The 15,782-nt window shown below is 52.7% G+C and overlaps 1 protein-coding gene across 1 annotated transcript in view; it reads left to right on the plus strand.

Annotated features, from left to right (window-relative positions):
• Positions 1-1,402: 1,402 nt before the first annotated feature.
• Positions 1,403-15,782, plus strand: part of PRAG1 (PEAK1 related, kinase-activating pseudokinase 1) — a 49,208-nt gene continuing 34,828 nt past the window's right edge. The window contains exons 1-3 of the mRNA XM_036070061.2: positions 1,403-1,604; positions 5,777-6,249; positions 8,294-10,125. Coding sequence (XP_035925954.2) covers positions 5,941-6,249; positions 8,294-10,125 — 2,141 coding nt within the window. The 5' untranslated portion in view covers positions 1,403-1,604; positions 5,777-5,940. The remainder of the gene's footprint in view (positions 1,605-5,776; positions 6,250-8,293; positions 10,126-15,782) is intronic.

The following is a 15,782-nucleotide window of genomic DNA, read 5'->3' on the forward strand; positions in this document are numbered from 1 at the left end:
CTCCCCCAAATTCTATTCATAGTAAGGAGAAATCCAGACATTGGAGCATGAGGAAGTATTCCTTATATCCCTCTACCTTTCCCCTTTTCTCACACCCAAGCCAAACCTCAAAAACAGGTCTTCTCCCTGTCTCCCCTCCACCTACCTCCTCATCCCCTCAGTCCCGCTGTCACTGCCAGAGCTCATGGAAAGCACAGGAATCTCAAGGGAAACCAATCTTCCTCCTCTCAGCTGGGTGGAGGCTCAGGGGACTGTGGCAGAGGACCTAATTGGAGTTACCTCTCTGGGGAGCAGGAGGGGCAGAGAGGAGGTGCTTTTCCAGGGTCTTCTTCCCATTCCCTTTCACTACATTGGACTGTAGTGGACTGAGTCCTGTGGACTGAAAGGCAGTGGACCTAATTGGAGTTACCTCTCTGGGGAGCAGGAGGGGCAGAGAGGAGGTGTTTTTCCAGGGTCTTCTTCCCATTCCCTTTCACTACATTGCCCCCACCCAGGGAGGCTCAAGGTGGTGACTCTGGCGCTCGCTAACTCTGAGGAAACACCCAGGTCAAGGTGCGAGCCTGTCATAAGGCAGCTGGAGGAAGGGAGGCGACTGACTAGGTAGTATGCCGTCATACTCTCCGTGACAAGAGGTTTAGCCCAGGGACTATCTCGAACTCAGTCTATCTCTGTGAGTGAGATAGGGGAAACTGTAAACACAGGTGTAAATTGGCCCGCGGAGGACCGGGATGTCGGTCCGAGCGAGGTGGAAGACCAGCTCTCTCCAGTCCAACCCTTCATTCTATATCCAGAAAACTAAAGTTCCTGGGGGTGAAGCAGTTTGCCTGACGCTCCGTCCCAGGACTGAGCGGGACCTGGAATCCGCCGTCGGGATTCCCAGTCCGGCTCCCTCGCGCCCCACGCTCCTCCCCCGCCACCGTAATGGACAATATCGGTGCCCACGCAGCTTTGGCGACCCGGCTCGGCTCCCGACCTCATTATTCCACTCCCGACCTCTCGCTTTCTCGTTCCCCCGCCCCAGCTCTCGGGCTTTAACCGTCCCGGGGTCTCGCAGAGCCGGCTGGACGAAGGGAGGCAGGACACCTATGATACCTCTACAGGCATTGTGGTCAGAGGAAGGCTGCGAACACCGATCGCCGCCTCTGGGGCGGGCGCAGGTGCGGGCTCGGCTCGCGGGTCGGAAGGCGCCCAGTCCCGGGCCAGGGGCGGGGCCTCCCCGCCGAGAGAGGCCGGGCGGGTGGGCGAGGGAGGGGAGGGGCGGGGCGGGGCGGGGAGAGTTTGGAGCGCTCGGGGCGGGAGAGCAGCAGCCCGCCGGCAGGGAGCCGGAGGCGCGCGGGCCCGGTCGGGGGGGCGCGGGGGGCGCGGGGCGGCGGCGGGGACTGCGGAGGTGCGGCGGGGGCCTGGGCGCGCGGCGTAACCGGAGGCGGAGGGGGCGGAGCCGCGCTCGCAGCTGCCACCCGGCCTCCCGGCCCCGGCAGAGGACACCCGCCCGCCGCCGGGCACGCACCGCGCGCACTCACTCTCCAAACAATGCTCCGAGGCGCCCGGCGGGGCGGCTGGCGGCTCGGCGACCGACGGCGAGGCCGGGGGAGCGCGGCCCCGAGGTGAGCCAGCGCGACGCTTTCTCCAAACCCAGTCTCTTTTTGTCTTGGCGAACGTGGCCGCGGAGGGGAGCTCCGGCGGAGCGCCGCGGTCGCCGAGAGGGCGACCCCCCTGTCGGCGTCCCCCGGGGTGACAGGCGGCCGCTGGCGGAGGGTGGAGCGTCCGGACCGCGTGCGCCCGGGGTTGTGCTCCAGGTTGGAGGCGCTGAGCCTGGAGCACGCGGGAGCCGGAGGGGTGTTTTCGATTCATTTGAGAATCGCGCTTTTTTAAAACGGGGGAAACTTTCCTTCGAGTTCGGGGAGGGGAAGCCGACTGTTCAGCTGGGCTTGCTGGGCTTGCTGTTCTGTTTGGGGCAAGAGACTGAAGCGCTTTGCGAGTTGCTAATGGGGAAGACTTCATTTCTGCGGCAGGAGTACTGTCAAAGGAGCAGAGAGGGAGAGGCCGCCGGGGCTGCGAGGACCGGGATCCCGGGGGCGAGATGGTTTGGGGCCCCAGGGTAGCCGCCTCCTGTGTTGCCCCGAGTTAGATGGCAGCCTCTGAGCCCCCAGAGGGAACAAGATGATGCCTTTCTCCCGAGCCCCGGCTGAGCCCTCTGAAAGGCGTACTGTGGGCACGTTCTTAACCTTTGCGTGTGCTGCTTGTGTCCCCAGCCGGACACACACACACACACACACACACACACACACACACTCAGAAAATAGAACCTCTCCACCTCTCCACTTTCAGGTCCTGTAAATGGGAATGGAGGCAGGGCCGGCTAAATGTGTTTATTTTTCTCAGGTAGAGCTCAGCCAGCGAGGGCATGGCTTTGCAGAGCTGTAAAGGGAAGCCCAAAGGTCTACGGGCCAGGAGTTTTGCAATGAGATCAGGGCAGAGTCAGGTTCCATGGACCTTATTGATCACTGGCCTAAACAATGGTAGCAGCCTTTTCCCCTTTTTCAGAGGGAAATTTGACAGGAAGCCCTGGGGAATTCTGCAGCTACTTTGTTATCAGGGGATCCTGTGGAATTCGGCTATCCTCCTTACTGGTTTAGGCTGTAGGAGGTCTAACCCATGAAAATCACATTCCTACTGCTGAGATTAGATTACATTGCATTGGAGAAGGAAAAAATAAAATAAAAAGTTGGGCGAATATCATGATACCCTCTGGGTGTGTGTGTGTTGGGCGGGTGTTGGGGAGGTGTGTTAAGGTTGTCACTTTGTTCTTTCTGCCTGGGCAACCCCTACCAGTCGAGTATTGAAATCCAGACATTTTCCATATGTACTTTTCTTTTTCAGTGTTGCATTAATTTAATTGTTATATATATATATATATATATATATATATATATATATAAAACAATGCATACATATATATTTATTTATTAGATGAGTCTTTTCTGGAATTCCGTCCCTTCAGGGTAAGGCATTAACAACCTTTGATGCAAGTGTAAGGGGCATTTTGAGCCAAAAGGTTTAGTTTTATGGATCTGGCCACCATTCTTCAGATTCTTTTTAAATGGGATGGGAGTGAGTCTGACAACTTCAGTCTTGCAAATTGTAGCCACAAATCTAGTGCAGAAGTTTGCAGAGGCAAAGCTATTTTTCATGACTTGGATCAGAAAGAATGCTGGGACCTTTTTCTAATCTTACACTGCTGCCTCCCACTGAAATGGGGGAATTTGCATAATTCTGGGGGCTGCCTCCCCTCTGAGGTAAGGGATGTGGGCTGGAAGGTACCATTCCCAGGCTGTGGAGAGTTGGCACTGGTAGGCAAAGTACTGCTGCTGTTTGTGTGTGCCACTTGAGTTTTTCACCATCTCTCACTGAAAACAAATAGGAGATAATTCCAGGCATAGAGCTCTCTAGACAGAACTGGAAAAGCATCTTTTCTGGCTTGATGTGGTGGTAAATTCTGTTTGCTGTGACTGAGAAACCAGTTTTAACAGGATGCAGTGAGTCAATGATGGTGGAAGGCTAGCGCTTCATTCTGTTCTCTTATTCAAAGCCTTCCCCTAAAACCCTTTGCCTGTCTGAGCCGTCGTGTGGAGAGCTGTGCCCACGTCAGAGAATTTCAGAGCTGGGCATGGGAGCAGAGAGAGTGTGCGTAAGCTGGGGAAGGTTCTGAAGGAGGCTTCCCATACCTCAGTCATCCAGAGCCGACCCAAAGTCCCAGGGCTTTTGTGGGCCATCGGGGACAAAGAATGGGGTGCTCTGGCACCAAGCAGACATGACAAGTGTGTGCTCTCGGTTGCCCGTGGGGGGAGGCAGTGAAGGGTGGGTGGCCACCCCAGACTGCCTCTCTGTGTGTCTGGTAGCGCGAGGAAGTGGTTGGACACCCAGCTCCACGGAGAGCTCAGCCTTACAAGGAGCTGCAGGAACGTGAAAGGCCCACACGGAGCGGGTTTCTGAGTTTCCTTTCCCCGTCCCATCAAGGGGGCTCGGAGCCTCTGCCTGCAGGAAAGGGGAGCCTCTCTTTCCCTGTGGTCAGGAAGCCAACAGCTCTCTAGGAAAGGACCAACTCCCCACCTTGGGGCAGGGATATGGACCCCTGCTCTCTGAATACCAGTGTGCTTCTTCCACTCCCCCTCCCCCCGAAATTTAGCAGCAGAGCCTAAAGCTCTCCGTGGCTCGAGACTGTGGGAGGAAGAAAAATCCTTGCTATCCTCCTCTGCTTGTTGAAGCTTAGTGACCTCTTCTGGGGAACTTGGTGAGGCATGAACCTGCTACTTGGCTGTATTTAGGGGAGGAGAAGAACCTAACCCACAATCATCTTGAAGAGAGGGATGCATAAGCCCCTACTGACAGTTGCGGAAAGACAAACACTTGTCTTTTTCTCAGAGTGTTTATTTAGCTTCAGGATGCAGTGGCTTCACGGTGACCTTTGGAGGGAGAGGAGGTAAATTTAGCTCCGGTGCTTGTGGAATAAGCACCCCTGTCTGCGAGTGTGGGACACTGGAAAGAGAGCACTCTCCACAAAGATGCTGGAATGGGCTCCTGGCTCACTCCACCCGGTTAGCCCTGTTGATCGTTCAGAGGGCATCTGCCCCAAAGCAAGTTCTCACTGGAGGAGAGTGGAGAGCAAACCCCAGGGCAAAGCTCCCTTTTTGATGAGAATCTGATCGCCTGACGTCTGTAGAGATGACTTTCTCATGGACATTTTCCTTATGAGGAGGTCAGTTCATTTAAATGAGGAAAGAAGAACGACGAGCAGCAAACAGGTGATGGGCAGCCACTCTGTAGAATGAATGACGTGATGAGTTGAGGGGCTGCGAGCACAGCTGGCCTTGCCTTCTACAGCCACCGAACTCCCTGTGTCTGCTGGACAGGTCTTAGTTATGTCATTGCCATTGTTTCTCCATCTCTAAAATGGGGATAACAGCTACCTGCCGGGGTGTTATTCAGGCTAATTGGTTCATATGTGCAACCCTTTGAGTTCATCTTCAACAGGTGAATTTACTAGGTTCTCTGGGCAAACTCTCTGCTCCCTATTGGACGGTCAGAGACAACTCTTTCAACAAGCAGACTGCCTTACCCCCAGGGCTATCGTAGGGGAAAATAATTGTGTGATAATCTCTTCCTTCTGTTATATTTTACCCGGCCACCCTTAGACCAGAGGGCTGTGGTAATAAGGCATTTCTCTTTCTGTTTCCCTCCTTGGCCTACAGCCCTGGCTCTGTTGACCTCACTGAGCACTGGGTTGAATAACGTCTATGAAGTAAGGGGAGGAGGGCGGATTCTCAAGATGCTGGACCTCCTGACACGGTTCCCCTGAGGGGCAGGCTGGCCCCACCCCTCTCCCCTTTCTCATCCATCGAGTGTCCCCCTGGCCAGAAGTATGGCTTCTAGCACTGGGCTCAGGGCCCAGGCCTACCTGCCCCCTCACACAGTCCTTGGTGAAAAGCTGTGGCTTGTCCTCTGGAAACCACCATTTTTATTTGCTGTACTACGTTGTAGTTCTTGTCCCAAGCTCTAGACCCCTTCAGCCCTGGGGACTGAAATGCCCACTCTGCTCGGTACTCCCGTCACAGAGTTGTGTTTAGTTTTCACAGCTTCTGATAAGGCCGCACCACCGGAGGGTGACTAAGAGCCTTATGACAAATAGGTGAGGGCCTCCGAATACATGGAATGCTAATCTCTACCTTTTTCTTCTCCTTCTTTCCCCCTTCCCCCACGTACTACTCCCCCTTGGAAGACTCAGCCTCTCGCTGGTAGTGCGGCCATCCTCAGGTCGGGCAGCTCTCTGACAGGCCCAGTGTTCTGCTGTCCCGGGAAGCCGCCCTGCGACCCGCATCTGCCTCCCAGGAGACCACGCCGGAGAGCCGAGCGCAAGATGAGCCAGCGCGCCGTGGGCTCAAGATGCACCGGACCGTCCGACTGAGCCCCGAGAGCCCGAAGATGTCTGCGTGCGGTGACTTTGTGGAACACATCTGGAAGCCCGGGTCCTGCAAGAACTGCTTCTGCTTGAGGAGTGACCACCAGCTGGCGCCCGGCCACCTGCCCCCTCCGCCTCGCCTGCCCCCCAGGCCCGACAACTGCCGCCTGGAAGATGAAGGCGTGAACGGCTCGCCCTACTCCAAGCCCACCATCGCCGTGAAGCCCACCATGATGAGCCCCGACACCTCCGATGTGTGGACAGAGGCGAACCTGAGCGCCGACGTCTCGCAGGTGAGGCTGACTAACCCCGGTGGTATTTTTACAGGGGCTGCTCTTGTTGTAACACTGGGTGGCTGGCCAGCAGCCAGGGAGGGCTGTTAGAGCACGGCTCCCGCGGGACGGTCTCCCATCAGCCTGCCCCACGACTGCTCCTTCCTGACTCCTGCCCTCCTTTCCTATCTGCCCTCCCTTCCATCTGTCCCTTCAGGCTGAGAACCATCAGTCCAGTCCCTCCAGTGGCATCGGAGATTGTCTTAATTATATATCTGGAGGCACGCAAACATGCAGCTTTTTTTTTTTTTTTTAAAAAAAGGTTTTTAAAGTTTTTTCATCGATCGTTTAAAATGCATACACGAGTAGCAATGATTGCATAACAAATGCTCTGTGTCCACGGCCCATTACCATGAGTGTCCACAGATCAACACGTGACCCCGTCTTGCTTCCTCTCTGCCCCCAGCCCCACCCTCCCCTCCCTGTGATTTTAAAGCAAACCCCAGACGTCGTGTCATTTCCATCCATGTCTTTAAAAAAATAAAGTCTTCCTAAAAAAGAGAACCACAGTGTCATGATCCCACTTAACGTGTTAGCAATAATTTCTTCATATCCAGTTCCCAGCCGGGGTTCATGTTTCCAGTTGTGAAGCTTGGATTTTAGCAGCTTTGAACTGGGATCACCAGAGACAGTTATATCCCTAGAGATTAGACCGTTCTGCTCATCTCCCACAGGTCCTCCTTACAAAGGTATAATTATTTAGAGGGCATGTGGAGCCTGCTGCCTCTAGACAGGGTCTAGGAAGCTGGAAGTCTAGGACATCTAAGAACTACTTGGGACTTGTTTGACCCTTTTGCCTATTCTAGTTTTCCTAAACCATCATGATGAGTGGATCAGGAAGGCTGTTTGAGCCTATGTGAAATCAGAGGTCAGTTTTAAATTAGAGGAGGCTTAACTGAGGAGAGGCATTTCCTGTGGTTCTGCTTAGCTCCATGTTCCTCCAGAACCGCTCCATTGGTCATAAGCTGGTTACACCCATTCACCAGGCTGTGCTCAGCACCTTCGGTCTTTACAGACGTAAGCTAGGGACTCCCTCAGCTCAGAATCATCTTGGAAAGGAGGCGAATGCCGGCCCAACTTTGAGGCTGCTTCTAAAAGTTTCGGGGTAGGGGGAGACTTTAGAAGGGAAGGACAAGGGGACCATGACTTCAGTGATGGGAATGACCAGTCCACATCTTAAGATTTTACTTATTTTAGAGAGAGAGAGAGTGTGTGCACGAGTGGGGGAAGGGGCAGAGGGAGAAAGAGAATCTCAAGTAGACTCTGTGCTTAGCATAGAGCCCGATATGGGGCTTGATCTCAAGAAATCAAGAGTTGGATGCTTAACCAACTGAGCCACCCAGGCGTCCCATGACCAACCCATATCTTTGTCTCAGGGCTCAACTAGTCCAGCCACTTCTGCAGGCTCCGGCTGAGGTCACTGCCTGTAACTTGGAGAGGGAGCAGCTCTTTGGCACGGCCCAGGGAGCAGCAAGGGAGCTGGGGACCCAGCTCAGAAACCACCCCTCACTCTCCTGCCCCAGCGCCCACCCGAGCTGTTTTAAAAAGCCCCATGACTTTGGTTTCTTCAGGATTGTACTGTGACACGGTTATCAAGACAACTAACAAACATAAAACAAAAATGCAACCAAACTCAACACTCTGTTTTCGAAGCTCTTAGGAGAATTTATCTCATCGGGCCATTTTGAGGGAGAAGGCAGAATGTTCTTTTTGAGAGGTTTGTTGTTTTTTCTCCCCCCCCACCTCACAGACTTAAGCCAGCCAGACCTTGGGTGGGAAACGCAGCTCAGTGTCTGGGAAGACCGCTGGCTCCGGGGGGGTGGGGGGGGTCCCCAGCAATGAAGAGAGTCTGTGGGGAGATCAGAAGGTAGGCGTGCTGCAGGGCTCCCTCCCTGCAGCATGGAAGACCGTTGACAATGTCGTGGCACTCTCCTCTCACGGTTTCTCTCTTCCTTTTTTCTCTGACAAGGTCTAATGTAAGTCTTTTAACCTTGGGGCTGTGTAGGTCATCTGGAGACGAGCCCCCGGCAAGCTCCCCCTCCCGAAGCAGGACGACGTGCCGCTAGTTTACCTGGGCAGCTTCCGTGGTGCCCAGAAGCCGGCCGGGCCCTCTGCCTCCACAGATGGCCTCGCTCGCTGCCCCCCGGCCTATGCCGTGGTGGGCCTGCACAGCCTAGAGGCCCGGGGGCAGCGGAACACTGCCTTCCACCCAGTGAGTTTCTCCAGTGAGAAGGTTGGGCGAGAAGATAAACCCATGTTTCCCTACCAAGAGCTGACCTCCGCTCAGGAGAGCTTCCGCCAGAAGGTAGCTGCCTTTGCTGGCATGACGTCTGGCTGTCACAAGGGCCCCGGGCCCTGCCCCTCTCCACAGCCCCTGCGGGAGTCCCTGCCCTCGGAGGACGACAGCGATCAGAGGTGCTCACCTTCGGGGGACAGCGAAGGGGGAGAGTATTGCTCCATCCTGGACTGTTGCCCCGGGAGCCCCGTTGGCACGGCCACCTCACAGGCTGAGAGTTCTCGGGGCAGACCTGGCAGAGGGGACCGCTCACCACTGTGCTGGGAGCAGGGGGTGTGTGGGGGCCCCCCTGAGGAGGAGAAGCAGGTTCTGAGCTTCCCGAGGGAGTGCTGTAGCCAGGGCCCAGCCGAGACCCCGCCCCGCCTGGGTCCCAAGAAGCTGTCCCTTACCTCAGAGGCCGCCAGTTCTTCGGATGGCCTCTCCTGTGGGAGTGCCAGCAGTGGGGCCAGCAGCCCCTTCACCCCCCATCTTGAGAGTGATTACTGCTCCCTCGTGAAGGAGCCTGTGCCGGGGAAGCAGCAGGACTCGGGCTGCCACGTGCTGACCTCTAACAGGTGCCTTGGACTGACGGGGGAGCCCCAGCCTCCAGCCCACCCCAGGGAGGCCGTACAGCCTGAACCCATCTATGCCGAGAGCACCAAGAGGAAGAAGGCGGTCCCAGCACCTTCCAAGCCACAGGCCACAGCGGAACAGGCAGCCGCTGCTCGGGGCCAGGGCCAGGTACGGACAGCTAATGCCTGGGCTCAGAAAGCAGCGTCTGGCTGGGGCCGGGACAGGGAAGGCCCAGATATGGCTCCCCAGGTGGCAGCCACCATCACAGTCATGGCAGCCCATCCAGAAGAGGACCACCGGACAATCTACCTGAGCAGCCCCGACTCCGCCGTGGGGGTCCAGTGGCCACGCGGGCCTGTGAGCCAGGACTCTGAGGCGGGTGAAGAGGAGGCTGCAGCTGGGCAGGGGCTGAGCTCCAGAGAAAGCCACCGTCCCGACGCGAGTGAGAACATGCCCAAGGGGAAGCCTGCCATTCCCCCCAAGCTGTCCAAGAGTAGCCCCGGAGGGTCCCCGGTGTCCCCCTCTGCATCCCCACTGTCTGACCTCAGCGACGGGAGCTCTGCTGGTGGTACGGGGCCCCAGACTTCCTCCAGGGGCCCCCCTGACTCTGCTTCTTCCTGCCGGGCCAATGGCGTCGCCGCCGGTGACTCTGTCCGGTGCCACCCCCCAGCTGCCACCGCCTCAGCCTTGGACCAGAGGAGGCCCCGGTACCAGACGGGGGCCTGGAGCCGTCAGTGCCGGATAGAGGAAGAGGAGGAGGTGGAACAGGAGTTGTTGAGTCAAAGCTGGGGAAGGGAGATGGAAAACGGCGCCGCAGACCGCTCCAGCTCCTCCGCGTGGCACTGTCTCCGCCCCGCAGACGGCTGCTCCGGGCAAAGCAGCAAAGTGGGCACCGGGATGAGCAAATCGGCCTCTTTTGCCTTTGAGTTCCCCAAGGACAGAAGTGGGATTGAGGTATTCTCACCTCCGCCGCCGCCTCCGAAGTCGCGGTGAGTATGATGGTCTGTGTGTAACTCGGGGCCCTTCCAGAAACCTTTGCTGTTGCCCTCTACCGAAAGCCCTCAGGCCCAAGCCCTGAGTCCTGCGCTCTGGGCACCAGCGTCTGCCCAAAGGCCCTTGTGCCTTTATGTAAGTTCTGGGTTGTTCGTGTTCATGCTCAGCAAACAAGCCCCCAAGCGGTGCCCTGCCCGGGATTGGCTTTTTGAAATGACTCTTTCCAAGAAGCACTGCCAAGCTGTTCCTCTCTCCTGGTGCTCAGAGTTGTCCAAGCTGGTACTCTTTTCCTCCCCGTCTCTCTGAAGTCTCCCTAGCAGGCTTTTTCGGGGAAACGCTGAGATTCACCATTTATTTAGACACGCAAAAGAAGGCCAGGGAAGGTTGTCCTGCGGCATTTGGAGAGGCAAGGAGACGGGGAGGCCCACGGGCTGCCAAATGTTTGCTCCAGAAACAGTGAGGCCTTGGAGCCAAGAGCAGGGTAGTGGGAGGCCCTGCACGGGGTTAGTAACCTTCAGATGTGGGTTTTTACCGGGGTGGCGGGGGGAGAAGGAGTTCGTTTTCGCATATGCTGAAATCAACAGCTTTCTCCACTGCTTCACTGCTGTCTCCTGCCAGTTTAAAGTACCTTCCAAAGGCCCAAGAAAAATAAGTGCGTTTTTAAAGGTATTGCGTTGTGCATGGAATTTAAATGGGGGGGGGATTTCCCTCTCATCCCAGCAAAATGGATTGCTATCAGGGAAAGGAGAAACCTGCTGTGTGTTTTGTTTTTGTTTTTGTTTTTTAAGTGACAGCCTTTCCAACAGACTTTTTCTAGTTGTGCCGTTTCCAGTGATTCTGTTTCAGCTCCCGTGCCTCGGGGCTGTTGCCGGAAGCAGGGAGCTGACCACAGAGACATGCAGCTGTGACACTTGACTTTGAACATCAAGGCGTCTCAGGCTGTGATGCTCTCTAACGTGGGCTTTTTCTGTGACCACTGCTTTGTTCTGGTATTGCACTGGCCACCTGCCATGCGGCGTAGACACCCTCCAGATCCTCAGGTGATTTGCAGACTCCTTTTGGCTACAGTTTTAACTTCCCGAGTGAATGAGGGATCCAGCAGCTAAGAATAGGTCCCATTTATATGGCGCTCACTGTGGGCCCGTTGTGGATCTAAGGGAATTAGACCTATTAACTCCTTTGATCCTCAGAACAGCCCCAGGAGGTAGGAATTACCATCCCCAATTTACAGAAGACAAAACAGAGATAGGAGGAGCTGAAGTCACCTGCCAAGGTCACACCGTTGTATCTGGCCGGCTCTGCTCCTGAACACATAGGGCACTTCAGCAGGTGGTGTAGGAAGTGAACAAGGCATGAGAGTAAAACATGGGCATTGGCTCTGTCTGCCTCAGGCCTGGGTAGGTTAGTGGGAAGCATGGGCTTTGAACTTGACCAGAAAATCAAGTTCATGCTGCATCTGTCTTATCTATGGGCTGAGTGATCTTGAGCAAAGCCACTTATCTTGACCGGGCCTCCCTGAAACCGCATGGGAATAACAATGCTTTTATAACACCCTGTTGTTGAAAGACTCAAGTGAGAGGAACAGACTCCAGTAGAGGGGTTCATTATGCAGGCAAGGGCCCCCCCCCGCACCCTATGGGAACCTCCTGGCCCACTCCTAGGCCTACCACCTGAACACCACCTACTTCCTCCGGGAAGAAACTAAACCTTTCTCATGGGAGAATTAAGGGCTTGGAGGAACCCCAGTCACCACAGCAACCTGACTCAGGTAGGGTTTGCATTAGCGTCTGGGTTGAGATCAGAGTTTTTTGGCCCGGTTTGTTATGATAAAACCATTGGATTATATATGTAGCTCAAACCAGGTGGGAATCTCAGAGGTTGTGGATTCCAACTCTTAAAAACAAACAAACAAACAAACAAAAACCAAGCAAACCAAAAAAGTTCTTATTTTCAGGACTTTTGGGGAAAAAAATCTGGGAAATAAAATTAGCTTAAGGGAACCCAGAAAAGAGCAAAGAGCACCTGGCACTATTTAAAATAAAACAAACGCATATATATTTTCATTTGGGGAAGATGTTTTAAGCATTATTGACATCTCTTGAATCATCACATCTGCCTCGTGAGGAGATGAGGGCGGGCTTGGGACCATAAGTTGACTTTTAATTCTGGAACTCAGTACTTACTGAATCCCTCTGAGGAAGGTGCCAGAAACCCACAGTCTTCGAATCTAGCAGGTCAGGGTGATGGCAAATTGGACTGTTCATGGGAACACAGCCCACAGTTGACCCAGGACCAATACCAGTACCACACTGGTAACTATGGCAGGCTGATGTCAATTTTCCAAGATGGAAAATGTTAGAAGGTCTTTGAATGACATTGAAGATTAACTCAGTTTCTTTGCACGGCCCATCTGTGTGTCCTATTTCGAAGACTCAGCCTCACCCGCAAACAAAAATAGCGACTCTCATGACGCGTGTTAAGTACATTCAACGCTCTGGAGAAAGGGGTTGTTACATGCAGGACAGTGTTACTTTTCACTTACATGCACTTAGATCCTTCTGCTTTCTTGGGCTATTATGGAAGAACAAAGAATCATTTTCTGGTTTGCCTAATGGTCCTGCTTTACAAAACTGACTGTGGCTCGGAGTTAAAAAAAAAAAAAATGATGTTGAGAATGACGTGACTTTCCTATGGTGTTGTTTTGGATGTTTGGCAGTAGTTTCTCTGTCTGAGATACTGTCCTCTGTAAGCTCCCATTAGGGGTCTGGAGAAGATTCTTGCTGTAATGCCATGAAGGACAGAGGCTCTCAATGCCCATGTCATACCCTTCAGAGGTATTTAAGCGCACTCAGTGTACCTCCTAGCAGGTGAGGCATGGTCTGGGGCCACCACGGATCCACCTACACGTTCGGGCTCACCAGCTTAGACTGACGGACATCACCGAGTCTCTGGGTCAATTTAGTGCCCCAACTTAGGGCAGAGTTCGGAGGTGAGGGTTGACAAGTCCTGCTGGCTAGGAGGCTAAAACCTACGGGGAAACAAGCGTGGACTTCTTAGTTTCAATGTCACATTCAAGACTTAAAGGCAGTTTCTTGAGAGCGGCAGCACCTGGGGAGATAATTAAGATGCAGAAGAATCAAATTTATCTCTGCCTTTTATTTCTTCGCAGATGCAAACCTGGTTTTAAAAGACTTCGGCTTTTGAGTGACAAGGTCAGTTGAGGGAGACTCCTCTGATTAGTGCGGACAGGAATTTCACAGAAAAACCCCAAATTAGGATGAGAGGCCTGAACTCAGAGGAGGAGTGAGAGCATGGCAGGTGAATAAGAACTAAGACCGGTTTCTATGGTTTCAGAGGCCAAAGGTCTGGCCTCAGGTGAGGCTAACCAAAAGAGAAGAGTTTCCCCAAGAAAGTGAGAGAGGTTTACTTTTGAAGTCGTCACTCATGCTCATCGTAATTTTAACCCACTACTTAGTTACATTCTCCCGATCCTCTGCGGGGATTCTGGGGAGCAGAGACCGAGTCTATCTCTGGTCTCTTGCTCGTTCTTGATGCCCCGCTCACCCTCCCCCGTCACTTCTCGGCAGACAGGTGCTGACAGGGTCACAGATGGAGCTGTTCTGTCCACAGAAGTGGCCCCTGGGCCATTGGAATCAAGATCAAAATGACTTCTTTGTGTGGTCTCTTGGTAACATGGTCTCTCAGCATGAGCCCCAAGGATGGGAGTAGAATGATAGAGATTGCTATTTATCTCCAGACTCCATATCTGATCTGAGTTAAGCTCCGGATGCTTTATTCTTGAGGCATTTTCTGCTACAGTGGATTCTGGTAGAATGGTAACAGTTTACTAGGAAATCCTATAGTCTTGATGTGTAATGGGGCTTTTCTGTGTGGCATTTTGAAAATCACAGTTTGTATTAGAAAGCACTCTATGTGCTTTGAGAATCTTCTCTATGTTTAGCCTCTTTGACAAAGCTGAAATAAGTTGGCTGGTGGTCGGATCGATCCAGGGAAGACTGAATCCTGGGGATACTTCAGGGAGAGAGATTGCTCCCGCATGTACACACAGAGTTTGGCAAACAGAACAAAGCACGTCAGCAATGCACGTTTATATTCTGCTCCCTGCCAGGGGCAAATTAATAGTTGGCCTCTTCCCCTGAGTTTGTGGATAGAACCTGAAAACACTGGACATCGAATGATGCTGTCTGGACCAGGGAGAATCAAAATTGATTTCTATATTTCTAGTCTGTAATTAAAAAAAGAAAAATCACTGAGTTGAACAGTAGTCTATATCAAATATGTTGGAACTTCTCTCCGTTTTGGAGCATACATCCACGGCTAAGGGTAGGGATTCGATTTTCTTTCTGTAATTCATCAGGTGTCTCCTAAGTGCCTACTTTCCATGATGCTCTGTATAAGGTGGTAAAACGTCAGTGACTGGGTTCTGCCCCTTAAGGCCCCTGAGGGTTGAGTGGGTATAAATTAAATCAGCAGATGTGTCGTATGACCACCATGGGCTCTCGCCCTGTTTTGATTCCCTTTGATTAGATTGGTTATCATAGCAACTGGATTCTCAGCACATTCTCATTCTGTTGGGTAACACAGAGGTAAGTTCAGCTCAGTGTCCAGGAGGAACGCAAGAATAGTCCTTCCTTGAAGTGTCTTGTGACCTGATTCAAGGCCAAGGTTAGTATAGGTATATAGATAACCATTTATTTTTGGAAAGGCAGGATGGGGTGGGGAGGCAGATGCTCCCTGAAGGTCAAGAGCACGCTTAGCCGTCTATAATAACACAGTATCCTGTTTGGTGCCTGGTACATAATAGATGCTCAAGAAAGACTTGTTGAATTGTAGGCAGAGACCATGCTCGTCTTATCTCACTTTCTCCAAAAGCACTATGCTTCGCACATCAGGAAATGTTGAGAAAGGAACAAGTAGCTTTAAATTCTTGTATCCAAGTATCTTTCTGAAACCCAGGTTTCTGGATTGCCCCAGTGCTCTGTTTTGGCAGTTACCACAGTATGTCTTGCACCCTGTTAAATTGGATCCATATTTGTATCTCCTCAAGAAATTGTAAATTCCTAGGAGAACAGGAACCATGTTTCATGTATTTTTCTTTGACTTTCCCATAGGATATCTTAGCATAGTACCTGGGACACAGTAGGTATTCACTAAAGGCTTATTGAACTAGGGGGGGACAAAAGGCCAGAGAGAACTACAGATCTTGGCCTGATTTTTCACTGGACATCCCATTACAATTCTGTGCCTAGCCTTGCTCAATAGAACATTATCACCTTGAGTAAAAGAAGCCGAAGTTAATAATTATTAATGTTTCAGGGTGGGCAAACACCCCGATAGGCACAATGTATCCTTTCATGGATTAATTTCTCTCCAATGATTATACATTTCAGTTTTGCAACTGGGCTCATACTCTGCTCTTTTTTTTTTTTTTCCCAAGTGTGGGCCATATGCTCGAGCCCCCATTGTCGATTAAGTGATCAAAGGGACTTTTTCCTAAAATAGCCAGCCTACTTTTTGGGTGTAGAACTCACCAGTTGGTGAGAAATTATCTATGTGTGGTGTGAGTCATTTGTTACTGTGTTAGGACCCTCGATGTGCTCACAAAAGGACTTCCTTTTATCAGGGTTGATAG

Source organism: Halichoerus grypus, chromosome 3 (assembly GCF_964656455.1).
Source record: "Halichoerus grypus chromosome 3, mHalGry1.hap1.1, whole genome shotgun sequence".
In the NCBI taxonomy this organism is placed as follows: domain Eukaryota; kingdom Metazoa; phylum Chordata; class Mammalia; order Carnivora; family Phocidae; genus Halichoerus; species Halichoerus grypus.